This window comes from Vipera berus (assembly GCF_964194415.1).
Source record: "Vipera berus genome assembly, chromosome: 14".
Lineage (NCBI taxonomy): Eukaryota > Metazoa > Chordata > Lepidosauria > Squamata > Viperidae > Vipera > Vipera berus.
The window spans coordinates 10,523,821-10,548,371 of NC_138217.1; the positions used below are offsets into that span (position 1 = coordinate 10,523,821).

The 24,551-nt window shown below is 45.6% G+C and overlaps 1 protein-coding gene across 1 annotated transcript; it reads left to right on the forward strand.

Annotated features, from left to right (window-relative positions):
* Positions 1–1,648: 1,648 nt before the first annotated feature.
* On the forward strand, positions 1,649–23,887 carry TBX5 (T-box transcription factor 5; the record flags this gene model as incomplete). Its single annotated transcript, XM_081338840.1, has 8 exons — positions 1,649–1,843; positions 8,133–8,227; positions 8,475–8,594; positions 9,395–9,542; positions 15,186–15,338; positions 16,042–16,133; positions 18,569–18,795; positions 23,310–23,887. The coding sequence occupies exons 1-8, from the start codon at positions 1,691–1,693 to the stop codon at positions 23,885–23,887; spliced, it is 1,566 nt and encodes a 521-aa protein (XP_081194966.1). The 5' UTR covers positions 1,649–1,690.
* Positions 23,888–24,551: the final 664 nt, after the last annotated feature.

A 24,551-nucleotide genomic window follows, 5' to 3' on the forward strand; every position in this document is an offset into this window, starting at 1 on the left:
AGAAGGCTAACATCCTGGGCTAAAGTTGCCCAAGGCCAAATTTATAGACTTGTTAATTGCATGATGCTTGGGGATAAATCCGTATTTTGTTCTTGAACGCAAGGGCTGATTTTTTTTTTATGAATTTCTTCCCCTTTCCTCCATGTTGTAACTTACAACCTTCCTTCAGACATTACTTACCCTTTGCGGAGAGAGACTTCTTGGTTTAGATGAAAAGGCACACTTGTTTTTTTTCTCTTTCCTTTCTGGAGGTGAAAATCCTTGTCACTTTTTCTGCTCCTTCGCTTCTAGATTTAAAATAATTTAAAAATAAAAAGAAGCTGCAGCAGGGTTTTGTTTTTTAAAAAAAACCAACACATTGTAATTTGGCATTTTGGAAAGCAGGAATAAAAAGTGAGAAAGGAGAAAAGGAAGGACACTCGGAAAACTTGTCTGGGAAATATCGAATATGAATTTTGCATACATTTTCTAAGCATACAATGATCTATCATGTGCTGTCTGCAAAAGCTTGCTTTTCTCTTTCTTTCCCCCTTCACTATCCATTTTCCTATTTCTCTTCCCTTCCTTCTCTGGTTCACTTTCTCCTTCCTTCCTTCCTTCCTTCCTTCCTTCCTTCCTTCCGCATTTTTTTCTGAAGGCACTAAATGTGTCTATACAAATGCAGACGCTATACTATACAAATAACTGCAGCGGTGCATTGTGTGAAATTGTGTGTCTACCTTCTGTGCACTTATGTGAGCCAGGAAAGATTTAACAGAGACTTATATAATTGTGCAGTTGTAATTTGACGTCCTTTGTTAAATATACAGCCTCTAGAAAGGAAAGCCACAATACACGCACAACTAGAATAGTACACCCAGGCCCCACATTCACATAGTTAACTAGCTTGGATTGAAAACTGGGAGGTTTTTAAATTTAGCCTATTTATAGGAACACTGCCCTGCTTTTAACATGCTTTGCAAGCTGCCCCATTTGCAAGGTCACCTATCCTGGGAGGCAGGATTTGTGAACTCTGGTTTAACGTGTTGTGGGAACCCAACCTCAGTGGCTATATGGGTGAAAAAAGTGTACATAGTGCTAGTAATCTGTAAATGTAGATTTTTCCATAACGCCCTCATTGATGATATATAACCAGGTTTGGTTAATCTCTGGTCAGGATTGTATTTCCTACTCCCAGCCAACCCCACGGCCCAGTTCTAACCCTGCCACTGAATTTACACCCCAGAGTGAAGTTTTCAACCCTAATCTGGATTATTTGAGCGCTCTTTATTCCAGGAACGACACTTAAGATCATTCTCCTAGGATATTTGCATGAAAACCCAGAAGATTGGTGTCGGCACCGTCTAGGGTGCTAGGCAGAATATTTTAATATTCTCGCTGGGGTGCCAGTTTGTAATGTCATATTTTTTGGGGGGTGGAGCAGGGGTGGGTGAGTAGGTGGGTAGGTGGGAAAGACGCCTGCTGCCCTTTTCTGGATTTCTGTGTCTCCCCTGCTGGGTGGGGAGGGGGCTGGTTCTCTCCGGACCCCCACTGTTGGCCTGCGTGTTTCAAGGGCTTTTGGGCGAGGCCTGCCCCCCACATTGGCTTCTCAGGGCAGAAAAAGGTGGGGGAGTCCTGTGTGGTCCCCCCCTCCCAGGACTTTGTCCTCATCATTCCTTTCTGTCGTCCTACAGCGGAGGTAGCCTGGAGGATGGCAGGGCCAGAGGAAGACTTTGGGTTGGCAACCACACCGGGAGATTCACCTCCGAAACAGCTGAGCCCCGAAGAAGACAAGGCAGAGGGGCAGTTGGGGGGCGGCAGTAGCAAGCAGCCGGCCTCGCCCCAGCCAGCCTTCACCCAGCAGGTAAGGGAGGGGCATGGGGGAAAAAAAGATGATTGGCCATGGCAATCATTTAAGGCAATAATAATATCAAATGGATCCAGTCTGCTTATCTCTCCTTTTCTTTCTTTCTTTCTTTCTTTCTTTCTTTCTTTCTTTCTTTCTTTTCTTTCTTTCTTTCCTTCCCTCCCTCCCTCTTTTTCTTTCTTTCTTTCTTTCTTTCTTTCTTTCTTTCTTTCTTTCGTCTCTTTTCTTTCTTTCTTTCTTTCTTTCTTTCTTTTTCTTTTCCTCCTTCTGCTTCTCCTCCTCTTTCTCCTTTCCCTCCTCCTCCTCCTTCTCCTTTTCCTTCTCCTTTTCTTCCTTCTCTTTTTTCCTTCTCCTCCCCTCTTCCAGTTTCTCTTCCTTTTCTCTCTTTACATCCTTCGCCTTTCCTTCTTTCTCCTTCTTTTCTTTCCTTCTCCATTGGGCTGGTCACAGGAACAATTACAATCTGAAGAGGGTGGGTAATTCTTACTGTTGTTATTGTTGCCTGCCCCACAATCTTAAGAGAATCTTCTGGAACATTTATTAGCATGAATAAGAGCCCTGTTTCCATGTGGGCTTTAGGCAAATTGAATTACAACGATATTGTTATTTTGGTTCGGTCAGGCAGCTAGAGGTTGAGACCGGATTTGGTATTTTTCTTCCCAAGGACTTGGTTAGGCAGATGTTGCTGCAGTAATGTTTTCAACACCCTCAGCATCTGCCTATTAAGATGGTTCATTGCAGTCAGCCAGATGTTTAGACTGGATTTGGCTCTTTGGTCCACCCATCGAGGTCTTCCCCGAGGGTCCGGGATAGACAGATGTGGAAGTTTGATGGCGTTAAAGGGATCCTGGCAGGATGTCAGCGTAAAGCTACCTTTTGCAATTGACCCGACGGTGATTTTCTATTTTGGGGGGGGGGGGGTCAATGCCGGTGGTGTTCAAGTGGTACTCCAGATGTCTTGGCATTGCACCCAAGGCACCCATTACAATTAGGATCCTGAAGCCCGAGGGGGTCCCGTGGAGGGGGTGGCACTGATGAGGAGGGTCCAGATCTCCTAACGGCTCGCTCTCTCTTCCCCCCCCCCCCTGTTTATAATCCAAACGTCTAAACAAAGAAAGCCGGGTTGATCGATCGTGTCGCCGCTCCACACCCGGGGGACGGTCGTGGGGAAAGTTTCTCCTCCGTCTGGGTTAAAAAAAAAAGGGGGGGGAAGAGGTCCCTCTTGGGGGCTCCGACGTTTTCTATTTTCCTTCTCCTCCTGAGGAGGGCAGAGGGAGAGGGCGGTGAATTCACCGTCTGGCCGTTTTCTGGACACCCCCCCCCCCGAGAATGGCTTCCCCGCCGGGTCTTCGTAACGGGGCTCCGGGCAAACCGAGCGAGGCACCCTCGAATCTCAGGGGGGGTTTTTGGGGGGTGGGTGGGTGCCTTTTATTCCGAAAGTCCCCGTTTTCTCCGTCTCTCCCGGCCGAAATGAATCCCGGAGGAAGAAAGCAGCGAGAGCCCAATCGTAGTTTGTTTAATGCCCGAAAACGACAGACTGGGATTCCCCCACTTCTCCGCGGATTTAAGCCAAAATTAACGCCTTATTCTTTCCGGCCTTTGAACAAACCGCGGTTCCAGAATCCCTGCTAAATCGATCCTTCCTTCCTTCCTTCCCTTCCCGTGCAAAGCGTGTAGCCGAGGTCCCTTTCGCTCGGAGGAAGCCACATTGAACTCGATGGGCTTCGTGTTAGCTAGCCCCGTAGACTCTGGCAAACGTAGTTCCTCTTTTTGATCGCGGGCTGTTTGAACTGACCCCGTCTTCTGCTTGGATGCCCAGCGCCGAACCTCAAACCCAAGATATTTCTGAAGCCGGGATTAATGACAACAGCGCGAGCAATAATACCACAATGAATACATGATCTGGGTTGGCAAGAGAGAAAGGAGTGGAGAAGTAGATAGCAGGCAACTGGCAAGTCGGCTGAAGAGGTTGTGAGAATGCTCCCCGAGATTCAGGGGCCCAGACAGAGTTTGGTTTAGCGCCCAACCCAAACGTGGCCAACCTGGGTTTGTTTGTCTTGGTGCTTGGTAGCGAAGGAGACAAAAGCTCTTCAGCGTCTGGTTATTTCCCTTTGGCTGTGAATGATGGGTTCTGTAATTCAAGGCTCAGGAAAGTACCTGGCAAGGAAGAAGCCGAGACTGTGGCGCACTCAGGCTGTTTAGAGAGATTTAGCAAACAGAGATCCTTATTTTCAGGTGCGTGTTTGTTCATGGGAATTACTCCTAAAGCCTCTTTCCCCCCCCCCCTCGCGCCATCATTCTGCTGAACACGGAATGGAATTCTCACGTACTGACTGTAGGATTATCATTTATCCTTCTTTACTATCTTTCTTACTCCCCCACCCCTTATTGGTATTATTTTATCATTATCGACAATCATGATCATCCTGTTGCTTTGCGTGTACACTGAGAACTTCTGCACTGGAGACAAATTCCTTGTGCGTCTAATCACACTTAGGCAAATAAACTACAGGTAGTCCTCAACTAACAACAGTCCATTTAGCGACCGTTCGAAGTTACAAGGGCTCTGGGGAAAAAATGTGAGCGATGGCTGTTTTTCCCACTTAGGAGCCTTGCAGCCTCCCCCTATGGCCACGGGATCAAAATTCAGATTGCTTGGCCACTGGCTCATATTTATGACCTTTGCAGTGTCCTGGGGATCCCCTTTTTGCGACCTTCTGACGTTCCCTTTTGCGACCTTCCGACAAGCGAAGTCCATGGGGGAAAGCCGGATTCATTTCACAACTGTGTTTGTTAAGTCACTTCACCAAACTGCAGAGATTCACTTGACAAAGGTGGCCAGAGAAAATGTAAAATGGGTCAAAATTCACTTCACCAATTTCTCACTGAGCGGCATAAGATTGTGGGCTCAATTCGTAGGTCGTAAGTTGAGGGCTACCTGCGTTCAGTTCAATTCAATTCATTCTCTGCTTCTCTTTCTGGGTGGCACCACCACCGTGGTGTCTGAATTCTCATTCTGACACAGGGCCCCTCCGCAGGGCGGACAGGCAAAATCGGCTTGCTTGGTTTTAAATTAAGACCGGCTTTTAAAGTAGAAGTTAGATCTTGTCTCTTCTGCTGGTTTTCATTCCTTTGTCTTTCACCTGCTGGGGCTGTGTCTTTATGTCTGTCCTTGCAGAAGAAAAGTCCCAAATCAACCTTTAAGCAAAAAGAGAAAAGCCTCCACACACCCCCTCTTCACACTTACATTTCTGGCTTGCACCTACGTAAGGGAGCTGCCTGCAGGATTGTCCTCTGGGAAGGCTGGAGCTGTTTTTATTTTTATTTTTTTGTTTTTTCTTCCCCAACATCTGTTCACTGGTGATTAAGGATGAAGCCTTGTTTTCTAATCTCTCTCCTTGCCTACCAATTATGAGCTGCAAAAGAAGGAGAGAAGGGGGGGGAGGGCGGAGAGAGAAAGAAAAAAAGAGAGGATTATTAAATCTATGTTTTCCTTCTTAGAAGCTGGTTTATTTTGTCTACCCAGGATGATGGCGAAGGTATATTAAGTGTACATGCTGCCCGATTCCCAGTGGTTCATCATTAAGATGAGGATAAAGAGAAAGGCAAATTGCGGGACCCATCCTTACCAAAGCGAGATAATTGAACAACTGCAGCGATTCACTTAGCAAATCGTGGGGAGAAAAGTTGTGAAATGGGGCAAAACTCAACACGTTTCTCACTTAACGGCATAAATCCTGGGCTTAGTTGTAAGTCGAGGACTACCTGTATTTGGGAATAACTCTTATTAATCTCAAAGACCTTGGTTTGTCAGACAAGCCCTGCCTTAAACTGTCCCATTTAAATATTTTCCTGACGGGGGAAGCACGCTTCCTCCTTCTTTCTGAAATTCTCACTCACTTCTAGCACTGATGTTACCTAAATGGGTAATAAAATGTCTGCAAGAAAACCAAGCTCAGAGAGCACCAAGGACCCCACAGTCGTCGTCATCGTCCTCCTCCCCCTCCCATTCTTGTTGATTTGATACTTGTTGGTTTGGCCAAGTGTACTAGGAGAGAAAGACTCCTATTGAACCCAGAGGAATTGACTTTGGTCTACAGCGAACAAGGGAAGCAGTCGGACTATTGATCCTAATGGGCTTTAGCCTTGCCTAGGCATAAGATGCCTGGGAAATAAATTTTAAGTTCATTGCTTTCTCTTTTCCATCTCCCTTCTCTGTTTTTGTCTCTTGCCACTTTCGTACAAGGAGCTAAGTTGCAGTTTAAAAGTGTGTGTGGGTGTGTGGGGGGGGGTGTTTCATAATGTAGAAACAAGGCTAATAAAATGCATGGGGAAATGTTTTATTCTCTCCTGTTTCGCCTCCTACTGAAAATAAAATCCACTGCTTTGGATGTCCGCATATCCTTCCATTTACCAGAGTCTCGAATGGACAAATAAAAAGAGTTTTATAGGACTAGGGTGGAAGAAAGGCCATGGCTGCATTTTCCCAACATACTAACTCTGGGTTAACTTTAGGTGTGTAATGGAACTGTTTTTCCACTCTGGCTCAATATGACGAGGCAAAGCACAGCTTAAGATATCCTGTCAAAATCAGTCCTGCCAAGCTCACCCAGGCCATGCTAAGAAGAGGAGGCAAGCTGTGTGAAACCACATTCACACAATAGGCTGTGCTCGCAGCTTTATGGCTCCCTCGAGTTACGACCACAAAATCGGCCATAACTCGCTTTTTTTCCAGTGCCGTGGTAACTTCAAACAGCCCCTAAGGCCTAAGTGAACTATCGCGCAAGTCGAGGACTAGCAATATTTATTTTTGGTGCCTTCACTCAGCCTTGACGCCTGGCAGCTAGCTGGACTAACCCTTGCAAGATTCTGGCGAGATTTCACAAGGGGTTTGCCATTGCCTCCATCCCAGGGTTCAGACTGCACGGCTGGCTGAAGGTCACCCTGCGGGCTTCGTGGACTGGGGAGAACTAGAACTCACGACCACCCAGCTTGGAACTGTAAATCGCTCAAGTACCGACCGTACCTAGCTTTGGCATCTCTCCAGGCTGGAGCTGAGTGGCGCCTTTGGGGATTCAGCTGGGAACCCAGATATCTAACAGAAGCAACAGGAGGAGTTTAGAATAAAACCCCCGGCGGGGCGGGGCCGATGGGAACGTGGCCAGATCCTGGTTTGCCTGAGCGCAAAAGCAATCCAAAATCTGATCCACGCCTGCCTGGCATTCATTTCACCGTGCTGCTGCTGCTCCGGATCACAAGCCTGGCTTCTCTGCCTGCAGAATCTCTCCACCACCACCCGGAAAAAAGAAATATTCAGGAGATCTCCATGCCTTCCTATTATAGCTCCTTCTATTTTGATGCTTTGGGTTTATCAGCGCTTGCTGCTGGTATCAGAAAGTTCCAAGCGGCTCTCACACGGACACGGGCAACTCTGAAAACCGAGGGGAGGGGGCGTTGTGCCCCTCCCCTAAAGGCCCTCGCCGTTTGGGGAGATAAAGGCCAAACTTTCTGGGGCTGCCAAGGGATAAAGCCAAAGACAGCGCAAGCTGGAGCTATCCCTGGAAGAAAAGGAAAGGAAAAGGAAAAGGAAAAAAAAAGACTCTGGTTCCTTCCCTTCCCTTCCCTCGGCAGACCCATTCACACGTTACGCGGTCTCCCCACCCGGATTAAGCACTGAGGGTGGAACGCCACGAGGACTCCGCCGATCGGGGCTATCTGAAAGGAACGCCGGTCAGAGACACGCCTTTTCAGCTGACTTTTCAAAGAAAGCGAGTCGGGCGCAAGAACGGGCTTCACGTGTTGGTGGAGGGGGAAAAAGGGGGGGGGGAATCTAACGCGCGCGCGTTTGGGAGACCCGCGGAAATCAACGCGCGACGGCCTGCAGCCCGAAGAAAGAAAGTGGTGGTGGGGAAGGAAACAATAGACAGAAGTCATAAAAGCACGTGTGAACCCCACGTTTGCCTTCCCCCCCCCCTTGGGTATATTTCCCTTTTTGGAACAGGAGGCCCTGAGTGAAACACCTCGGATGTCTTTATTGTTGTGAGTTCCTCTGATTTTATTTGTTTGTTTGTTCGTTCAATTTCTGCAGCTGCCCAGCTCAGCAAATGATAGGTATTATTTTATATATAATATAAATATATATTTATATCAATTATATCATTGGTGTGTGTGTGTGCCTCACATAGTAACCTATTCACACAGAGAGAGAGAGAGAGAGAGAGAGAGAGAGAGAGAGAGAGAGAGAGAGACATATAAATATTTTTCTTTTTGTATTTTTTCTTTCCAGGGAATGGAAGGAATCAAAGTATTTTTACATGAACGAGAACTATGGCTCAAATTTCATGACGTGGGAACCGAAATGATTATAACAAAAGCTGGAAGGTAAGATCCAGGGAGACGAAGGGAAGGGAGGGAAAATCCAGAAAAGTCCATATTTGTCTATTGCAGAAAGAGCCGGGGATTGTATCGCCTTAGTGAAATATGTTATGCGTTCCTACGGGTTTGGGCATACATATACTCGTCCATCTTACTGTTTAATACTACGATACGTTCTCTGTTCCAGACATTTGTGTGGGTTTTTTTAGCTAGAATGACATTTTCCCCCCCTCTGTCTTTTGTTTGATTTCAGACGAATGTTCCCCAGCTACAAAGTAAAAGTCACCGGACTCAACCCCAAAACGAAGTACATCCTTCTAATGGACATTGTGCCCTCAGATGACCATCGATACAAATTTGCAGATAACAAATGGTATGTAACAACAACAACAACAACAATAATAATAACAACAAAACCCGCCATTAGTCAATTGCAAAAGGCGGCCTTATACCGTCAAACACCCACGTCTGCCTATCCCAGGTCCTTGGTAAGGACTCGATAGGTAGACGAAAAGGCCAAATCCAGTCTGAACATCTGGCTGACTGTGCGATGATCAATAATAATAAAGTTGGAAGGGACCTTGGGGGTCATCTAGTCCAACCCCCTGCTCAGGCAGGAAACCCTATACCATTTCAGACAAATGGCCGTCCAGTCTCTTCTTAAAAACACTGTTGTTAGAGGTGGGATCACAAATCTAATCCAGGTTTGTGTTTTTTTTAAAAAAATCAGCTGATTTCTAGTTATCCGACCAAAAGAAAACAGAGGACCACTGTTGATTCCAAGATATTTCATTTTGTGCAACCAATCTGAACCAAATATCTTCTAAAAATAGTAACCAAAAGGAAATGATATCAAAGGAGCAGATCTAGTCTATTGGTAGTCCTCAACTTACAACTCTTCATTTAGTGACCATTCAAAGTTACAGCGGCACGGAACAAAGGGATTTATGACCAATTTTTACACTTATGACCGTTGCCACGTTCCCCACAGACATGTGATCAAGGTCCCTTCCAATTCTGTTATTCAGATAAAACCGGTTTAAGAAGTCTTTTCATCTCCCCATCATCCTTTGCTGCTCTTCTAGCCTCTTCTGATTTTTCCAATAGGTTAAGGGCCAAACAAAGAGAAAATAAGAGAAGTAGAACTCCACCATATTGTGTTGCTTTTGATAGGTCAGTCACTGGGAAGGCTGAACCGTCCATGCCTGGAAGATTGTATGTCCATCCAGACTCACCAGCTACTGGGGCCCACTGGATGAGGCAACTGGTTTCCTTCCAAAAGCTCAAGTTGACCAATAATCATCTTGACCCCTTTGGCCATGTAAGTATGATTTAGCTCTTCCAGACTGACAGTAGAGTTTGATCAGATCCCTCCCCCTCGAAGTTGTAGCTCTAGAGGACATAATTGCTGATGACTATGAGCATCACCTCAGAGGAGAGCAAGGGTCTCCAAACTTGGAAACTTTATGAACCTGTGGACTTCAACTCCCAGAATTCCTCAGCTAACATGGGGAATTCTGGGAGTTAAAGTCCACAGGTCTTAAAGTGGGCAAGTTTGGAGATCCCTGGTGTAGAATATTTGGGGTGTCCTGACGAATAATCCCAATCGGTCTCAGAATATCTTCATGTGGACCTTGAGTCAAGCATGAAAGCCACCATTTGTTATATGGGACCAGGAACCAACTCCAACAAGTAAATTTTCAGGACTATTTGTAAGGTGGCAGCATAGAAAAATGTATTCAAGCCTATACACAAGAATCGGATCAACTGACGTTCAGCAATAAATTGGTGCCGGATAAGGATCAATGGAATTCAGGAGGGGTTAAGACTTGAACTGCTTGTGGCAATGCAAAGACTCCAAGCTAATGGCACATTTAACCCCACCTGCAGCTCGGCCTGCTCTTCTCCTACAGAGAAGGAGCCCCATATACATCTCTGTGGGGCTGTTAGGCAGAAGGGGGAACCACATGATCAGAGATGGAGACAAAGGGATCAAAATAGGAGCAGGTTGCTTCTTAATGTCCAGTTTTGCTTCAGATATGAAAACATGCCAGATTCATTTCTGGATGCAACATTTAAAAACAATTTGATGCTTGTCAGCATTGACCTATGAAAAAGTCAAATAATGTTAAACTTGTAATAGTGATAACCTAAGGCATAATTGATACTGACAGAACATGTCTTCATCTTTATTTTCAATACTCTAAGTTACCCAATCAAAAGAGTCTCAAGAACTTTAAGACAGATTAAATATCACTGTATTGAAGCAATGTAAAGTATTAAGATGAATACCAATATTGACAAAAGGGAAAAGACAAAAAACCTTGACATTTTGGAAATGACAATTAATATGGCTATAAACTACTTCTTTAGCTTTAAAGGTTTCAGTCATATAAATACTAGAGCATTCATCCTGTATAAATTATCTTTATAAATAACTCAAGGCAGTGAACATGCCCAGTGCTTCTTCCCCACAGCAACAAAGTGAAGTGGGTTGGGCTGAAAGAGAAGGGCTGGTCCAAATCACCCACCCAACTTTCATGGCTAAGACAGAACTAGAACTCTCAGTCTCCTGGTGATTGGCCCAAAGTCACCCAGCTAGGTTTCTTGCCTAAGATGGGACTAGAATTCATTGTCCCATAGTGATTGGCCAAAGTCACCCAGCCAGGTATCTTGCCTAAGGTGGGACTAGAACTCTCAGTCTCCTGGTGATTGGCCAAAAGTCACCCAGCCAGGTATCCTGCCTAAGGTGGGACTAGAATTCTCAGTCTCCTGGTGATCGGGTCAGATTCACCCAGCCAGCTTTCCTGCTAAAGGCAACACTAGAACTAGCCCCTCAAGATAGCTTATTACGTCACTCTTAGTCCTTCTCTTTCTTAGACCAGACATACTCAATTCCAACATCCTCTGCTTTAGCTTCCAAACTCACAATCCCACTCCTAAAGTCTTGGAGGATTTGGGTGCCCTTTCCAAAAACAAACAACAACAAAAAGGAATTAAACGCTGCAATCAAAAACATCAAGCCGAATCATCCGCCGAGTTTCGTTGCACCAAGGCCTTGATTAACTTGAGGCTGCGCGTTGACGCTCAGCCAATGGAGTGCTTAACCACGAATCAGGCCGGGCTTAAATTGATGGAAGTGAGCGGTTGAGGGGTGTCGGCAGCGGCAGCCACAATCTGTCAGCAGTTGACTCTAATTGAACGCTCGCCTCTCCAAGTGGCACTCATGGACACGTGGAGTGGGGAAAAAAGGGGGGAGAGGAGAAGGAAGGCGGCCAGGCCTTGTAAACCAAATCAGTACAATGTGTTAAAACGATCTGGGAACCGGGAATGGAGTTGAGCCCAACCCAAGTTACAATTTGAATTAATCGTATGGCTGGCTCCACTCCTACCAATCATAAATCAGAAGAAAAGGAACTCTCCCAAAAAAAAAGAGCAGGACTTCATTTGAAACATGTCTCACTGGTGGAGTTTTTTTTTATTTAGTTTGTGTGTGTGTGTGTGTGTGTGTGTGTTTAAGCCACCAAATCTCTTCCATGTTTTGAGCACTCTCTGTAGCAGGCAAAGCGACTCAAGGGTATTATCTAAGCAAAAAAAAAAAAAGAGCCAGCTCAGAAGAGTGATGGGGCTGGCTGGCTTAATCTTTGTGTGTGGAATGGAATTTGTTTTAGCCCGGAAGTTGATTCCCTTCTCCACACAATAATCCTTACCCTCAGTATTCCAATGACCTGGAATACCACAACCACTTTTAGTCACCCCGGTATAAAAAAAGATGGCGAGGCTTTAGAAAGAGGGAAGAGAAGAGCAGCAAGAATGACCAGGGGGTTGGAGGCTAAAATGCATGAAGAACGGTTGCAGGAATTGGGCATGTCTAGGCTAGTGAATTACAATGTATGGCAGTGAAAGTTGGACCATAAGAAAGGCTGAGCGCCAAAGAATTGAGGCCTTTGAACTATGGTGCTGGAGAAGACTCCTGCGAGTCCCTTGGACCGCAAGGCGATCAAACCGGTCAGTCCTAGAGGAGATCAATCCTGACTGCTCTTTAGAAGGCCAGATCCTGAAGCTAAAACTCAAATACTTTGGCCACCTAATGAGAAGGAAGGACTCACTGGAGAAGAGCCTAATGCTGGGAAAGATCGAGGGCAATAGAAGAAGGGGACGACAGAGAATGAGGTGGTTGGATGGAGTCACTGAAGCAGTAGGCGTGAGCTTAAATGGACTCCAGAAGATGGTAGAGGACAGGAAGGCCTGGAGGAATGTTGTCCATAGGGTCGCGATGGGTCGGACACGACTTCGCAGCTAACAACAACAAGGCTAGTGAAAAGAAGGACTAGAGGTGACACGATAGCAGCCTTTCAATATCTAAGGCCATGAAGAAGTAGGTCAATGTATTTTGCAAGGCACCTGAAGGCAGAATGTGAAGCAATGCGCTAGTCAAGATCTAACCTAGAACCAAGGAGAAATCTCCTGACAGAAAGAACAATTAATCAGTGGAACAACTTGCCTTCAGAAATTGTGAGTGATCCGTCACTGGAGTTTTTAAGAAGAGATTGGACAACCATTTGTCTGAAATGATCTAGGGCTTCCTGCCTGAGCAGAGGGTTGGAAGAGAAGACCTTCAAGGTCCCTTCCAACTCTGGTATCCTGTTACGGTGTTTTGGTCAACTCTTCTAGATTGCGTCTCTCCTTGACTAGTTTCCATCCATTGTTCCTTGCCTTGCCTTCTGGTGCTTTGGAAAATAAGTTGACACCGCCCCCCCCGCCCCCCTCTTCTTTGCGGCAGCCCCTCAGATATTGAGACGTTGCTATCACGTCACCCCTAGTCCTTCTTTTCTTAAAGCCACTCACTTGCCAAAATGAAAAATTGCTGAACCAAGTCTCCGCCCTAGTCAGTGTTTCAGGGATGAGTTGAGTTGTAATTACAGAGAAGATGCTGAGACTTTGGAGAAAGGGCAGAGAAGAGCAACCAAGACGATTAAAAGGCCTGAAGACTAAAACACATGAAGAAGGGTGGCAGGGTTTGGGTTTGGCTAGTCTGGAGAAAAGAAGGACCAAGGCTGACACGATAGCAGTGTCCCAGTATTTGAGGATCTCTTGCTTGAGCAAGGGGTTGCAGTAGAAGACCTCCCAGGTCCCGTCCAGCTCTATTCTGACTCTGATTCCGAAGTAAGTCAGCGACAAGGCTTTGGGCTCGCTCTGTTAATTCTCATCTGTTTGCCTCCTTAATATGAAAATATAGCCACCTTAGAATTTGGATTGGGTTCCTGGCAGGGCTTCGGAAATACTCTGCTGCCTTCTCCTATTTGTGGTGAGGAAAACCAAATCAAGTTGAACTCTTGAAGGAAGCCTGGAGTAGTTCCAGTTTTCTTGCCTCTCCAAATGCTGACTTTTCCTCCACCAAGAAGCTTCTCCGGGGACTAAGAAGACCCTCCTCCTGGCTGCCAGATGCACCCGTTGGCACCTGGTGGTTTCTGGTGCAGGTTCCCAGCCAAAGGGGGAAAAAAAACAAACCACAATATCCTTCAAATGTTACGACTAGATGGAGCAGCCCGGCCCTCCTTGTAGGCGAGTCTTCCTAGCATTGGAAGCAGATTGTGAAAACGGAGGCCTGTGCTGGACGCCTCCGAGTGTTTTGAGTTTTGTTTTCCTATTGCTTGTTTTCCTTTTGGGCTTGTTCAAAAGAATAACATTCGACCACATCCCGGGAAAGCCGGGATGGAATTGCAGTGGAAAAGAGGCTCGCCGCAATGATATTTATGGCTGTCGAAAGCGGGTCCAAACGGAGGACGTCGGGTAATAGGCAACAGGAGAGGGAATTGTGAAACGTGATGCTAATGAGCAGTGTCACAACAAAAGTGGTGTGGGTCCACGTTGAAGCAGATGGGTGAACTGTGTTCTTTCTGGAGTGATTGAGATGTTCAGTAGGATAAGAATGTCCTCCATAGATACAATAGACTGCATGATACAGAAAGTCCTTTGTCTGTCCTCTCCTCTCCCTTTCCCTCCCTCCCTCCTTCTCCCTCTCTCCTCTCCTTCTCCCTTTCTTTCTCCTTCTCTCCTTCCTTCCTCTTTCTCCTTCTCCCTCTCACCCTTACTGTCCCTCTCCCTTTTCTTTCTCCTTCTCCCTCACCCTTACTCTCCTCTCCCTCTCCCTTCCTTTCTCTTTCTCCTTCTCTCCCTCTTACTCTCCTCTCCCTCTCCCTTCCTTTCTTTCTCCTTCTCCCTCTTACTCTCCTCTCCCTCTCCCTTCCTCTTTCTCCTTCTCCTTCTCACTTTTACTCTCCTCTCCCTTCCTCTTTCTCTTTCTCCCTCTTACTCTCCTCTCCCTCTCCCTTCCTCTTTCTCCTTCTCCCTCTCACCCTTACTCTGCTCTCCCTTTTCTCCTTCTCCCTCTCACCCTCTTCTCTCCCTCCCTTCCTTTCTCCTTCTCCCTCTCCTTCTGTCTCTCACCCTCTTACTCTCCTCTCCCTTCCTCTTTCTCCTTCTCCCTCTCCCTCTCACCCTTACTCTCCTCTCCCTCTCCCTCCCTCTTTCTCCTTCTCCCTCTCCCTCTCCGTCTCCCTCTCACCCTTACTCTCCTCTCCCTCTCCCTTCCTCCTTCTCCCTCTCCTTCTCTGTCTCCCTCTCACCCTCTTACTCTCTTCTCCTTCTCTCTCTCTTCTCCCTCTCCCTCTGTGTATTGGACTGCACCACCCATGATCTCCACTGACACAACCTTTACATTGCTCAAGATAATAATCCCACCCCAGAACTTTACAAAGCACAGCTTGTGGCTTAGCGTTATGTGAATTGGGGTCCCCGTAGTTTGGAAGATAAATCATAATTTATCGTGATGTATTCTGGGCCTTCCTAGGTAGAACTCTGAAACGGATGCATGCACTGGTCTCTTCGGTGGACATCTTTGTGGGAAGAGCACGTTCCCTTCTCTCCACCCCAACTGATGGAGGTTGCCCTTCTTTTGCAGATCATCCTCAACTCCATGCACAAATACCAGCCCAGGCTGCATATTGTCAAAGCGGATGAAAACAATGGGTTTGGCTCCAAAAACACAGCCTTTTGCACCCACGTCTTTCCAGAGACGGCCTTCATTGCAGTGACTTCCTATCAGAATCACAAGGTAAAGTGGCTGATTTTGGGGGAAAAAGCTTTGCCAGCCACGTTACTAAGTTAACAGCTGCGGAGATTGACTTAACAACTGTGGCTAGGAAGGTCCTAAAATGGGGGCAAAAAACTCACTTGACAAATGATTTGCTTAGGAACAAAAATTTGGGGGGCTCCATTGTGGTCATAGGTCAAGGACTACCTGTATGCTGGACAATTACTATGACATCAAAAAAGATCTTCACTGTATAATTTGGGATGTGTGGCTTTATCTCAACCTCATCATCTTCAGGAATTATGAGGAGAAAGTATGGGGGGGGTGTTATTTTCATTTGCGTAGCCTTGAGTTTGTAAACGGAAGAAGGCATTTATGTTTTTAAATTTAGAATACAAATGATATGAATTATATCTTGGCGGTTCTTGGAAGAATTAGCAATCTACAACAGAAAAAAAACAATGTTCTACAAATCAGTAGGGAAATATCTCAAATTCCCAGACAGTCTGTTCCTAAAATATGAAGTGCCTTTGTCAAAAGATACCACCTAGCTGTCTTTTAAAAGATGTTACATGGGAAGCCATGAAAAAAAAGGCAGTGGAAAACATTGGAGCATTAAAATCTGATTTAAGAATATAGAATATAGAATAATAGGCTTGGAAGGGACCTTGCAGGTCTTCTAGTCCACCCCCACCGCCCACTCAAGCATGGTTCTTCATTTCAGATTACCCAACTCAAGATTGAAAACAATCCCTTCGCAAAAGGATTTAGAGGCAGCGACGATATGGAATTGCACCGAATGTCACGAGTACAAAGGTAAGCGGTTATCCGGTGCAGTATTGCTTGAAGATGTGTGGACTTCAAACCCCAGAATTCTCTACCTTTTCTTTGAAAACACTTTCACTTCTCACCCAAGAGGCTAGAAGAAGTTAGAACCCAAGAAGCTTCTTGGATGAAAAGCGAAACGTGTTCAGGGAAAACACCAAGGAAGTCCAGTTGCCTTTGGGAATAGCCTCTCTGGGCCTCTCCAGATGTTGACTTGACATCTGGGTAGATGGGAAACACTATGGATCCTCAGCAAGGTTGGGAGTCTGATAAGGGCAGGTTTTACATCAAGAAGATGGTCCCGAAAACGGCATGGGTTTTAATGCAAGGGAAGATAATTCAGTACATGTGGTGGTGGTATGATGCGACGCAAACATTTAAAGTGAAATTAAATCCAACATCCTTTCCACGGCCCCATCCTCTCTCTCTTCCGTCCTGGAAACAAAGCAAGACTCATGTCAGAAACAACCTTTGGGCTTCCCTCAACGTTTCTGTTTGTTGGGTGGGGGTGGGTGGGGGAAAATTATGAACAGGTGGTTGATGCCGATTCCAGCTCATCCTTGGCCTTAATGGAACTTGGGAGAAGATGTTGCTTAACAAAAGGCAGCGATCCAGGGTGGGAACGATACGGGGCGTTGCAGGCAGAAAGGACCACATGTTTCCAATTGGTAATAAATGCTCCAGCTCTCCTTGTATATATACATTTTATAGGCTCAGGGCATTTCCCTTTCGGAGAAGGGGACGGCTGGTAAAAGGATAGCGACTGGGGGGAACCCAGCTGGGAACCGCATGACAGACTCTTCCTTGGGCAATTTTTTTTTGCTTCCTTGGGCAAACGGAGTGCAGATCTGTGGCAAACAGATTCCTGGGGGAAGCACAGCATTTTCCTACGCAGGTAAGTCCTTGGCTTGCAGCGGTCCGTTTCGTGCCGTTCGGAGTTACGGCAGCATTGGGGGGGGAAAAAGGACTGTTTTCCCCACTTGCATCCGCTGCGGCCTCCCCGTGGCCACGTGAGCAAAAATTCAGAAACTTGGCGACGTATTTGATGACGGTCGCAGTGACTCAACCGACTCATACTTTTGACGGCAGCAGTGTCCAAGGGGTCAAGTGATCCCCTTCTGTGACCTTCTGACAAGCAAAGTCAACGGGGGAGCCGGATTCCCTGAACAACCGTGTGACTAAGTTGACAACTGCAGTGATTCGCTTCAGACCTGTGGCCGGAAAGCTCATAAAGTGGGGCAAAACTCACTTAAGCCCTCTCTTGCTTAGCAACAGAAATTTTGGGCTCAGCTGCAGTCATAGGTCGAGGACTAGGTGGACCTGCATGTCCAACTCTTTGTCCCTCTTCTTTTGCACAACGCTCTGCTCTCTTGGTTACACAGGCAGTCCCCGGCTTATAACCCTTGGTTCAGTGACAGTTTGAGGCTATAGGTAGTCCTCAACTTACGACCACAATGGAGCCCAAAATTTGCATTGCTAAGGAAGATGGTTGTTAAGTTAGGTTTTGCCCCATTTGACGAGCTTTCTTGCCACAGTTGATAGAGATAGAGATAATGATGATGATAGACAGAGACAAAGATAGCGATATAGATAATAAATAGATATAGATAGATATATACAGTAGAGATAATGATAGAGAGATAGAGAGATAGAGATATATAGTGATAGAGATAATGATAGAGACAAAGATATCTATAGATAATAAACAGATAGAGATAGAGATAGATATATACAGTAGAGAGATAATGAGACAGATATAGAGATAGATAGATAGATAGATAGATAGATAGATAGATAGATAGATAGATAGATAGATAGATAGATAACCTTTATTGTCATTTTTTATTGTGGCCACAATGGCACACATTAATAATAAAATTTAGTTGCTTGCTAAGTGTACACATACATAGCACGCATTATGTTAAGTGAATCATTGCAGTTGTTAAGTTAGTAACACGTTTGTTATGTTAATTCGGCTTCCCTGTTTGACTTTGTCAGAAGGTCGCAAAAGGGGATCGCATGATACCGGAACACTGTGACTGTCATAAATATGAGCCGGTTGCCAAGCGTCTGAATTTTGATCACGTGACTGCGGGGATGCTGCAACGGTTGTAAGTGTGAGAAACGGTCGTAAGTCTCTTTTTCCCCAGTGCTGTTATAACTTTGAGCAGTCACAAAATGAACAGTCGTAAGTGGAGGACTACTTGCCCTCTTTACTCAATCCTCTTATTATTGTAAATTGCCAGTCTTGTGGTATGCAGGGCGTGCTGGTTAAGACATTGGTATGCTGACCCTGAAATGAACCATCCCCCAACTCTTGGTCCGCAAAACCCTACTTTGGTACCAGCTTGAAATGGAGAACTGCTTAAAGGGCAAACTTGACATGACCACTGATTGCGCCCCCATTTTTTTGCCTTTGATTTCAGCAAGGAGTATCCGGTTGTGCCAAGAAGCACAATCCGGCAAAAAGTGTCTTCTAACCACAGCCCCTTCAGTGGTGAAGGCAGGTCTCTCTCGGCTTCTTCTAACCTTGGACCCCAGTTTCCGTGTGAGAACGGCGTCTCTAGCACTTCCCAGGACTTACTGCCCCCTGCAAATCCATATCCTGTATCTCAGGATCCCGGGCAAGTTTACCACTGCACCAAGAGACAAGGTGAGTAGTGTTTAGCTCAAACATTTTCCTGGAGGATTCGGTGGGTTCATCTCAGCGGGTATGGTGGCCTAGTGGTGAAGACCCTCGCCTTCCACTTGGAAGGTTGAGAGTTCGATCCTAGGGAGTGGCCGAGGTTTCGCTCTCAGGGTGCAAAGAGAAAATATCTGCTGTGAACTCCGCATAGGTGTCAGGAAGGGCATCTGGCCAGCAAATGCTCAGCTCACCCCAGCCCAAATCAAGGGATTACAGGGTTGTAAAAAGAACAAGAATGAGGTGCCTCCTCTTGCAGCTAGAAAATGTGGTGAATTGGGAATCAACGCTATGTTGATTTACCCGCCTACTTAATTCAGCCTAAGAAATCTTTTTATGCGTCCTATTGAATATTGCAAGATTTGAAGCTTTTTAAAAAAAGAATATTATGCTTGTGTGTGTGTATATATATATATATATATATATATATATATATATATATATATATATATGTGTGTGTGTGTGTGTGTGTGTGTGTGTGTGTGTGTGTGTGTGAGTGTGTGTGTGTTAAATGTTTGTTAGGCATTCAGAATATACTTGCTTAGTCCCAAACACGGGATAAATCTTATTTCCTGTTTCAGCCTAGCCCAAGGCCATCTACAGGCAGTAGCCACAGCAGTGGCAGCTCATATTTGTGTAAATTTGTTTGGCTTGCTAACAAAGAATCGGTCTCCCTTTATTCTTTGTTAGCAAGCCAAAAAAAATTTACATATATATATATTTATATATATATATAATGTATATATGTATATATATATACATACACACATACACATACATATATATATATATACATACACATACACATATACATACATATACACACACATATACATACATACACACACACACACACGTATACAGTGTGTGTGTGTGTGTGTGTGTGTGAATGCCAACCCACACACCCTTGTTCTTGAAATGACGCTCAAAAACATTTGACTTCTATATTATCTTTCAAAACTGAAAACTTCCCCAAGATGTCAATGAGGATTCTCAGTCATCCAGATTTAAAAAGTGAAGCATGGATCTCTTTTAAAAAGTGGGAAATGATAGTTTACTAAACGTTCATTTTTGCTGCATGCTTCCATTCCAAATTGGCTCAGCCACTCGGCTAACTCTCTGAAAAGCCTGGCTAATCTCTCGGAATAGCTATAAATTTCAACCTCTCCAAAATAACCTGCCATTAGCTATTTAAGTATTGGAAATAATCCCAAGCCCTTTCTTAAGGCCTCCCAACCTGATAAGTTATCTGCAACCCAGGCACCAGTTATCTTCCTGGATGTAGATTCAACTTCTGTAGAACTATGGGGGTCACCTCTGTGTATTTTATCTATGCTGTAATATGGGCTGAAATATCTTGGAAAGGCAGTCAAGATGACTTTGCTAGATGGGAAACAGAACCGGAGCGGGCGAGAAAAGACCATGAAGAAATGTAGAAGGACTCAAATCGGAGACGCCCTGAAGCTTCAGCTGTGGGGTGGAAGGGTGGAAAAAGCTCGGATTGGTTCCCTCTCTCTATTCCAGCCAAAACATCTTAGGAGACGGTTGGATAGCATGAGAGTCCATCACAAAATAACAGAGTTGGAAGGGACGTTGGAGGTCTTCTATTCCAACCCTTTGTTCAAGCAGGAGACCTTGTACCATTTCAGACAAATGGTTGTCCAACCCCTTCTTAAAAACCTTCCGTAATGGAGCACCCACAGCTTCTGAAGGCAAGCAGTAGTTCTCAGGAAATGCCTCCTTAGTTCTAGGTGGCTTGATTAGTTTCCATCCGTTGCTTCTTGTCCTGCCTTTCAGCTGCTTTGGAGGGTAGACTGACCCCTTCTTCTCTGTGGAAGCCCCTCAAATATTGGAAGACTGCTACCACGTTGCCCCTAGTCCTTCTTCTCCTTAGACTAGATCTACCCAATTCTTCTACAAGGTAGGCTAGGGACGAGAGGACTCTTGGAGAAATGACAAAACCAGATTTAGGGTTAACCCTAAAGCTCCCTCATCCTATCGTTTGAAAGTGAGCTGCTTCCCTCCCACAAAGAAGCAACTACAGAAAGTTAGGGAGGGGGCAGCCGCAGTGGTCTCTCGATTGGAGCCATCCTGTCAACATGAAAACCATCCATCATTTGTCTCCAGCCATGGAAGAGTGATAAAGACGAACAAAAAAAACAACAACAACAACCCCGCTTTCTTTCCAGTTTTGAGATTCCCTACTTGGTGGGTGGCTTCCTGTCTTCTCCCCTCGCTCACTATCTCATTTCCTTGCATTGTAATACGCAAGAGGGCTATCTTGCCCATGGTGCACTCCCCCCCCCTTAGCTGCATAGATCATGCCCCATCCTAGGAGACAACAACAGAGGGCTGTATCTCCTTGCTATCTCCCCAGTGGCTCAGGTCTGATAGGCAGCAAACGTCTCATTTGTCAAAGCTGTTGGGTCCTTTCTATCTTGCATGATTCTTTGGGCTGTTTATTTTTATTATTATTATTATTATTATTATTATTATTATTATTATTATTATTATTATTATTATTATTATTATTAATATTACTATTATTACTACTACTATTTATTATTATTATTATTACTACTATTACTACTACTATTATTATTACTATTACTACTACTACTATTATTTATTATTATTACTACTAATATTACTATTTCTACTATTATTATTACTACTACTATTATTACTATTATTATTTATTATTTATTATTTATTTATTTTATTAATTAGATTTCTATACCGCCCTATTCCCGAAGGACTCAAGGCGGTTTACAGGGCAAAGTTAAAAACAGTTAAAACAGTACAAAAGTTAGAATATAGTTAAAATTAAAAAAGAATTGAATAACGTTAACCCAAATTTAAAATTTAATTTAAAATTTAAAAATTTAAAACCCCTCAGTCCAGGCCAGCTAAATCAAACAACCAGTTTTTTAGGTCCTGGCGAAATGAATGAAGGTCGGGGGGCGGTCCGGAGTTCCACAGGCAGGTCATTCCACAGGGCAGGCGTGCCCACAGAGAACGCCCTCCCCCTGGGGATCACCCGCCGGCACTCCCTGACCGGCGGCACCCTAAGGAGGCCCTCCCTGTGGGAGCGCACAGGACGATGGGAGATTGATGCTGGCAGCAGGTGCTCCCTAAGATAACCCGGACCCATGGCATTTAGGGCTTTATAGGTCATCACCAGCACCTTGAATCTCACCCGGAGGGCAACCGGAAGCCAATGCAGCTTGCGGAGGAGAGGTGTTATTACTACTACTACTACTACTACTGCTACTACTACTACTACTACTATTATTATTATTATTATTATTATTATTATTATTATTATTATTATTATTATTATTATTATCATCATCATCATCATCATCATCATCATCATCATCCAGAATGGCACCTTTACAGGGCATGGCTCAGTCTTAGGGTGTTCAGATTTTAAATCAAAACTATTTCTGGACAGGGAGAAGGAGGAGAGAAAGAGGAGGCAGGAAAGAGAGAAGGAGCAGGAAGAGGAGAAAGTTATGGAGAAGAAAAAAGAGGAGGAAGAGGAGGAGGAGAAAAAGGAGAAGGTGGAGAGGAGGGAAGGGGAAAAAGAAAGGGAAGGAGAAGGGGGAAAAAGAAGGGGAAGGAAGAGAGAAAATTGATCTGTTTGAGTCCAGTTCAGGAGTGGACAGCTTTCCTGCTCATATTTGGCTTGGAAGGGGAGGGAACACGCATAGAGCATGTATGTTTCCTTGCAACCCTGTCAAATGGTCACATGGATAGAGGACTGGCCCAAAGTCCTCCAGACAGTTCTTGTGGCTGAGGAAGCCTCCTTGCTCCTAGTTCAGCACTTTCTCCACTGGACCGATCTGCCTCTTGAGCTGAGACAAGAGGGATTAGACCAGGCGACATCTATGGTTGAGGAGGAACTAGAACCTGGTCCAGCACCTTCTCCACTCTGACCCCAGAGAGGGATTGACCCAAAGTCATCTACTGAGCTTCGGTGGCTGAGTTGGGACCGGAACCTGGGTCTCCCTCCTACTTTTGCATCTTCACCACTACACCGCACTAGTAGCTGGTCTCAGAGGGAGGGCTCGCCAGAAGAGCCACCTGTGAGATTCCATGTCTGAAGAGGGATTAGAACCTCTACACAAGAACACAATGGTTTTCCATTTGCTTACAATTAAAGGGAGTTGACAGGAGTCATCTCAATGGAGCATGAAACCCTATTCCTTTTCTCTGACATTGAAAAGTCCTCCTTTTCCTTCACTCCTCTCTGCCTGGTCGTTCTCTCTTTCTTCTGCTTCTCATTCCCTCTCTTCCTCCTCCTCCTCCTCCTCCTCCTCCTTTTTTCTCCTTCCTAGGTCCTCTTCCTCTCTTCCTTGTTCTTCTAAATCCCTCCTCGCTGCCACTACTCCTTCTCTCCTTGCTGCCTCCTTTTCTCTCTCTTCCTTCTGGCTGTGAAACGCAGTGCAAAATGGGCTTCCCAATTTGTGTCTCCTCAGATGACGAATGTCCCACCGCTGATCTCCCTTACAAGAAACCCTACATGGAAACATCTCCAGCAGAAGAAGACTCCTTCTACCATCGCTCCAACTATCCCCAGCAGCAAGGACTGAACAGTGCCTACAGGACTGAGTCGGCTCAACGCCAAGCCTGCATGTACGCCAGCGCAGCTCCGGCCCCGGAAGCGGTGCCCAGCTTGGAAGACCTCAGCTGCAACACATGGTCAACCATGTCCTCTTACAGCAGCTGCACTGTAACGCCCATGCAACCCATCGACAGGTTGCCTTACCAACATTTTTCAGCTCACTTCACCTCGGGCTCTCTGATGCCCCGCCTTGCCACGGTGGCTGGTCATCCCTCGCCCCAACTCGGGGACACCCATGCCATGTTCCAGCATCAGACCTCCGTTCCTCACCAGCCCCTCGTCCGGCAGCAAGCCAGCATCCAGTCTCCTCCTGGAAGCTTACAGCCACCCGAGTTCCTCTATGCCCACGGGATGCCCAGGACACTTTCTCCACACCAGTACCATTCTGTTCACGGGGTGGGCATGACTGCAGAATGGAGTGAGAACAGCTAACAAGGGAAGGGGTGAGCCTTGACTGGACTGAATGTTCACAGATAAGCACTCTAGAGATGGACCAGGCTCTCTTCTCTGGTGAGACCATGGGGTGGTATCACCTCTACTTCGGTGTCTCCAAGCCACCGACCATCACAGCACATCTTTGCCCCCTTCCTGTGATCTCCTCACTCAGCGCCCCCCCCCCCGGGTTTTGCATTGGTACCAACCTGTCCCCTTTGATGGTTTTGTTTGATTTTGCTTCCGAGTGAGACACCAAGAGCTTCATGGCTCTTCTTGATCTCCTTTCGGTGGGGTGAGGTGGGAAAGAATATGCGGAACTTTCCCCCTTCTCTTGATTCCTCCCCTTTTTGGTGTTGATATTGACAATGTTCTCTAATAAATGATAATATATAGCTTTCTCCACATTCATTTCTCTCTTTTTTTTACAGGAATTTTAAAAGCTGCAGCTGAAATGAGTTGTGAGATACAACTTTTCAGCTGTTTCTCTTTATTTTCATTACAGGCCCTTTTAGTTTAAATCTGGGATTCTCAAAGCTGGCAACGTGAAGATGGCGGGATTTCAACTCTCAGAATTCCTCAGCCAGGAAAGTAATGCCGGCTAGGGAATTCTGGGAGCTGAATTCAATCCACCTATCTTAACGTTGCCAACTTTGAGGAATGC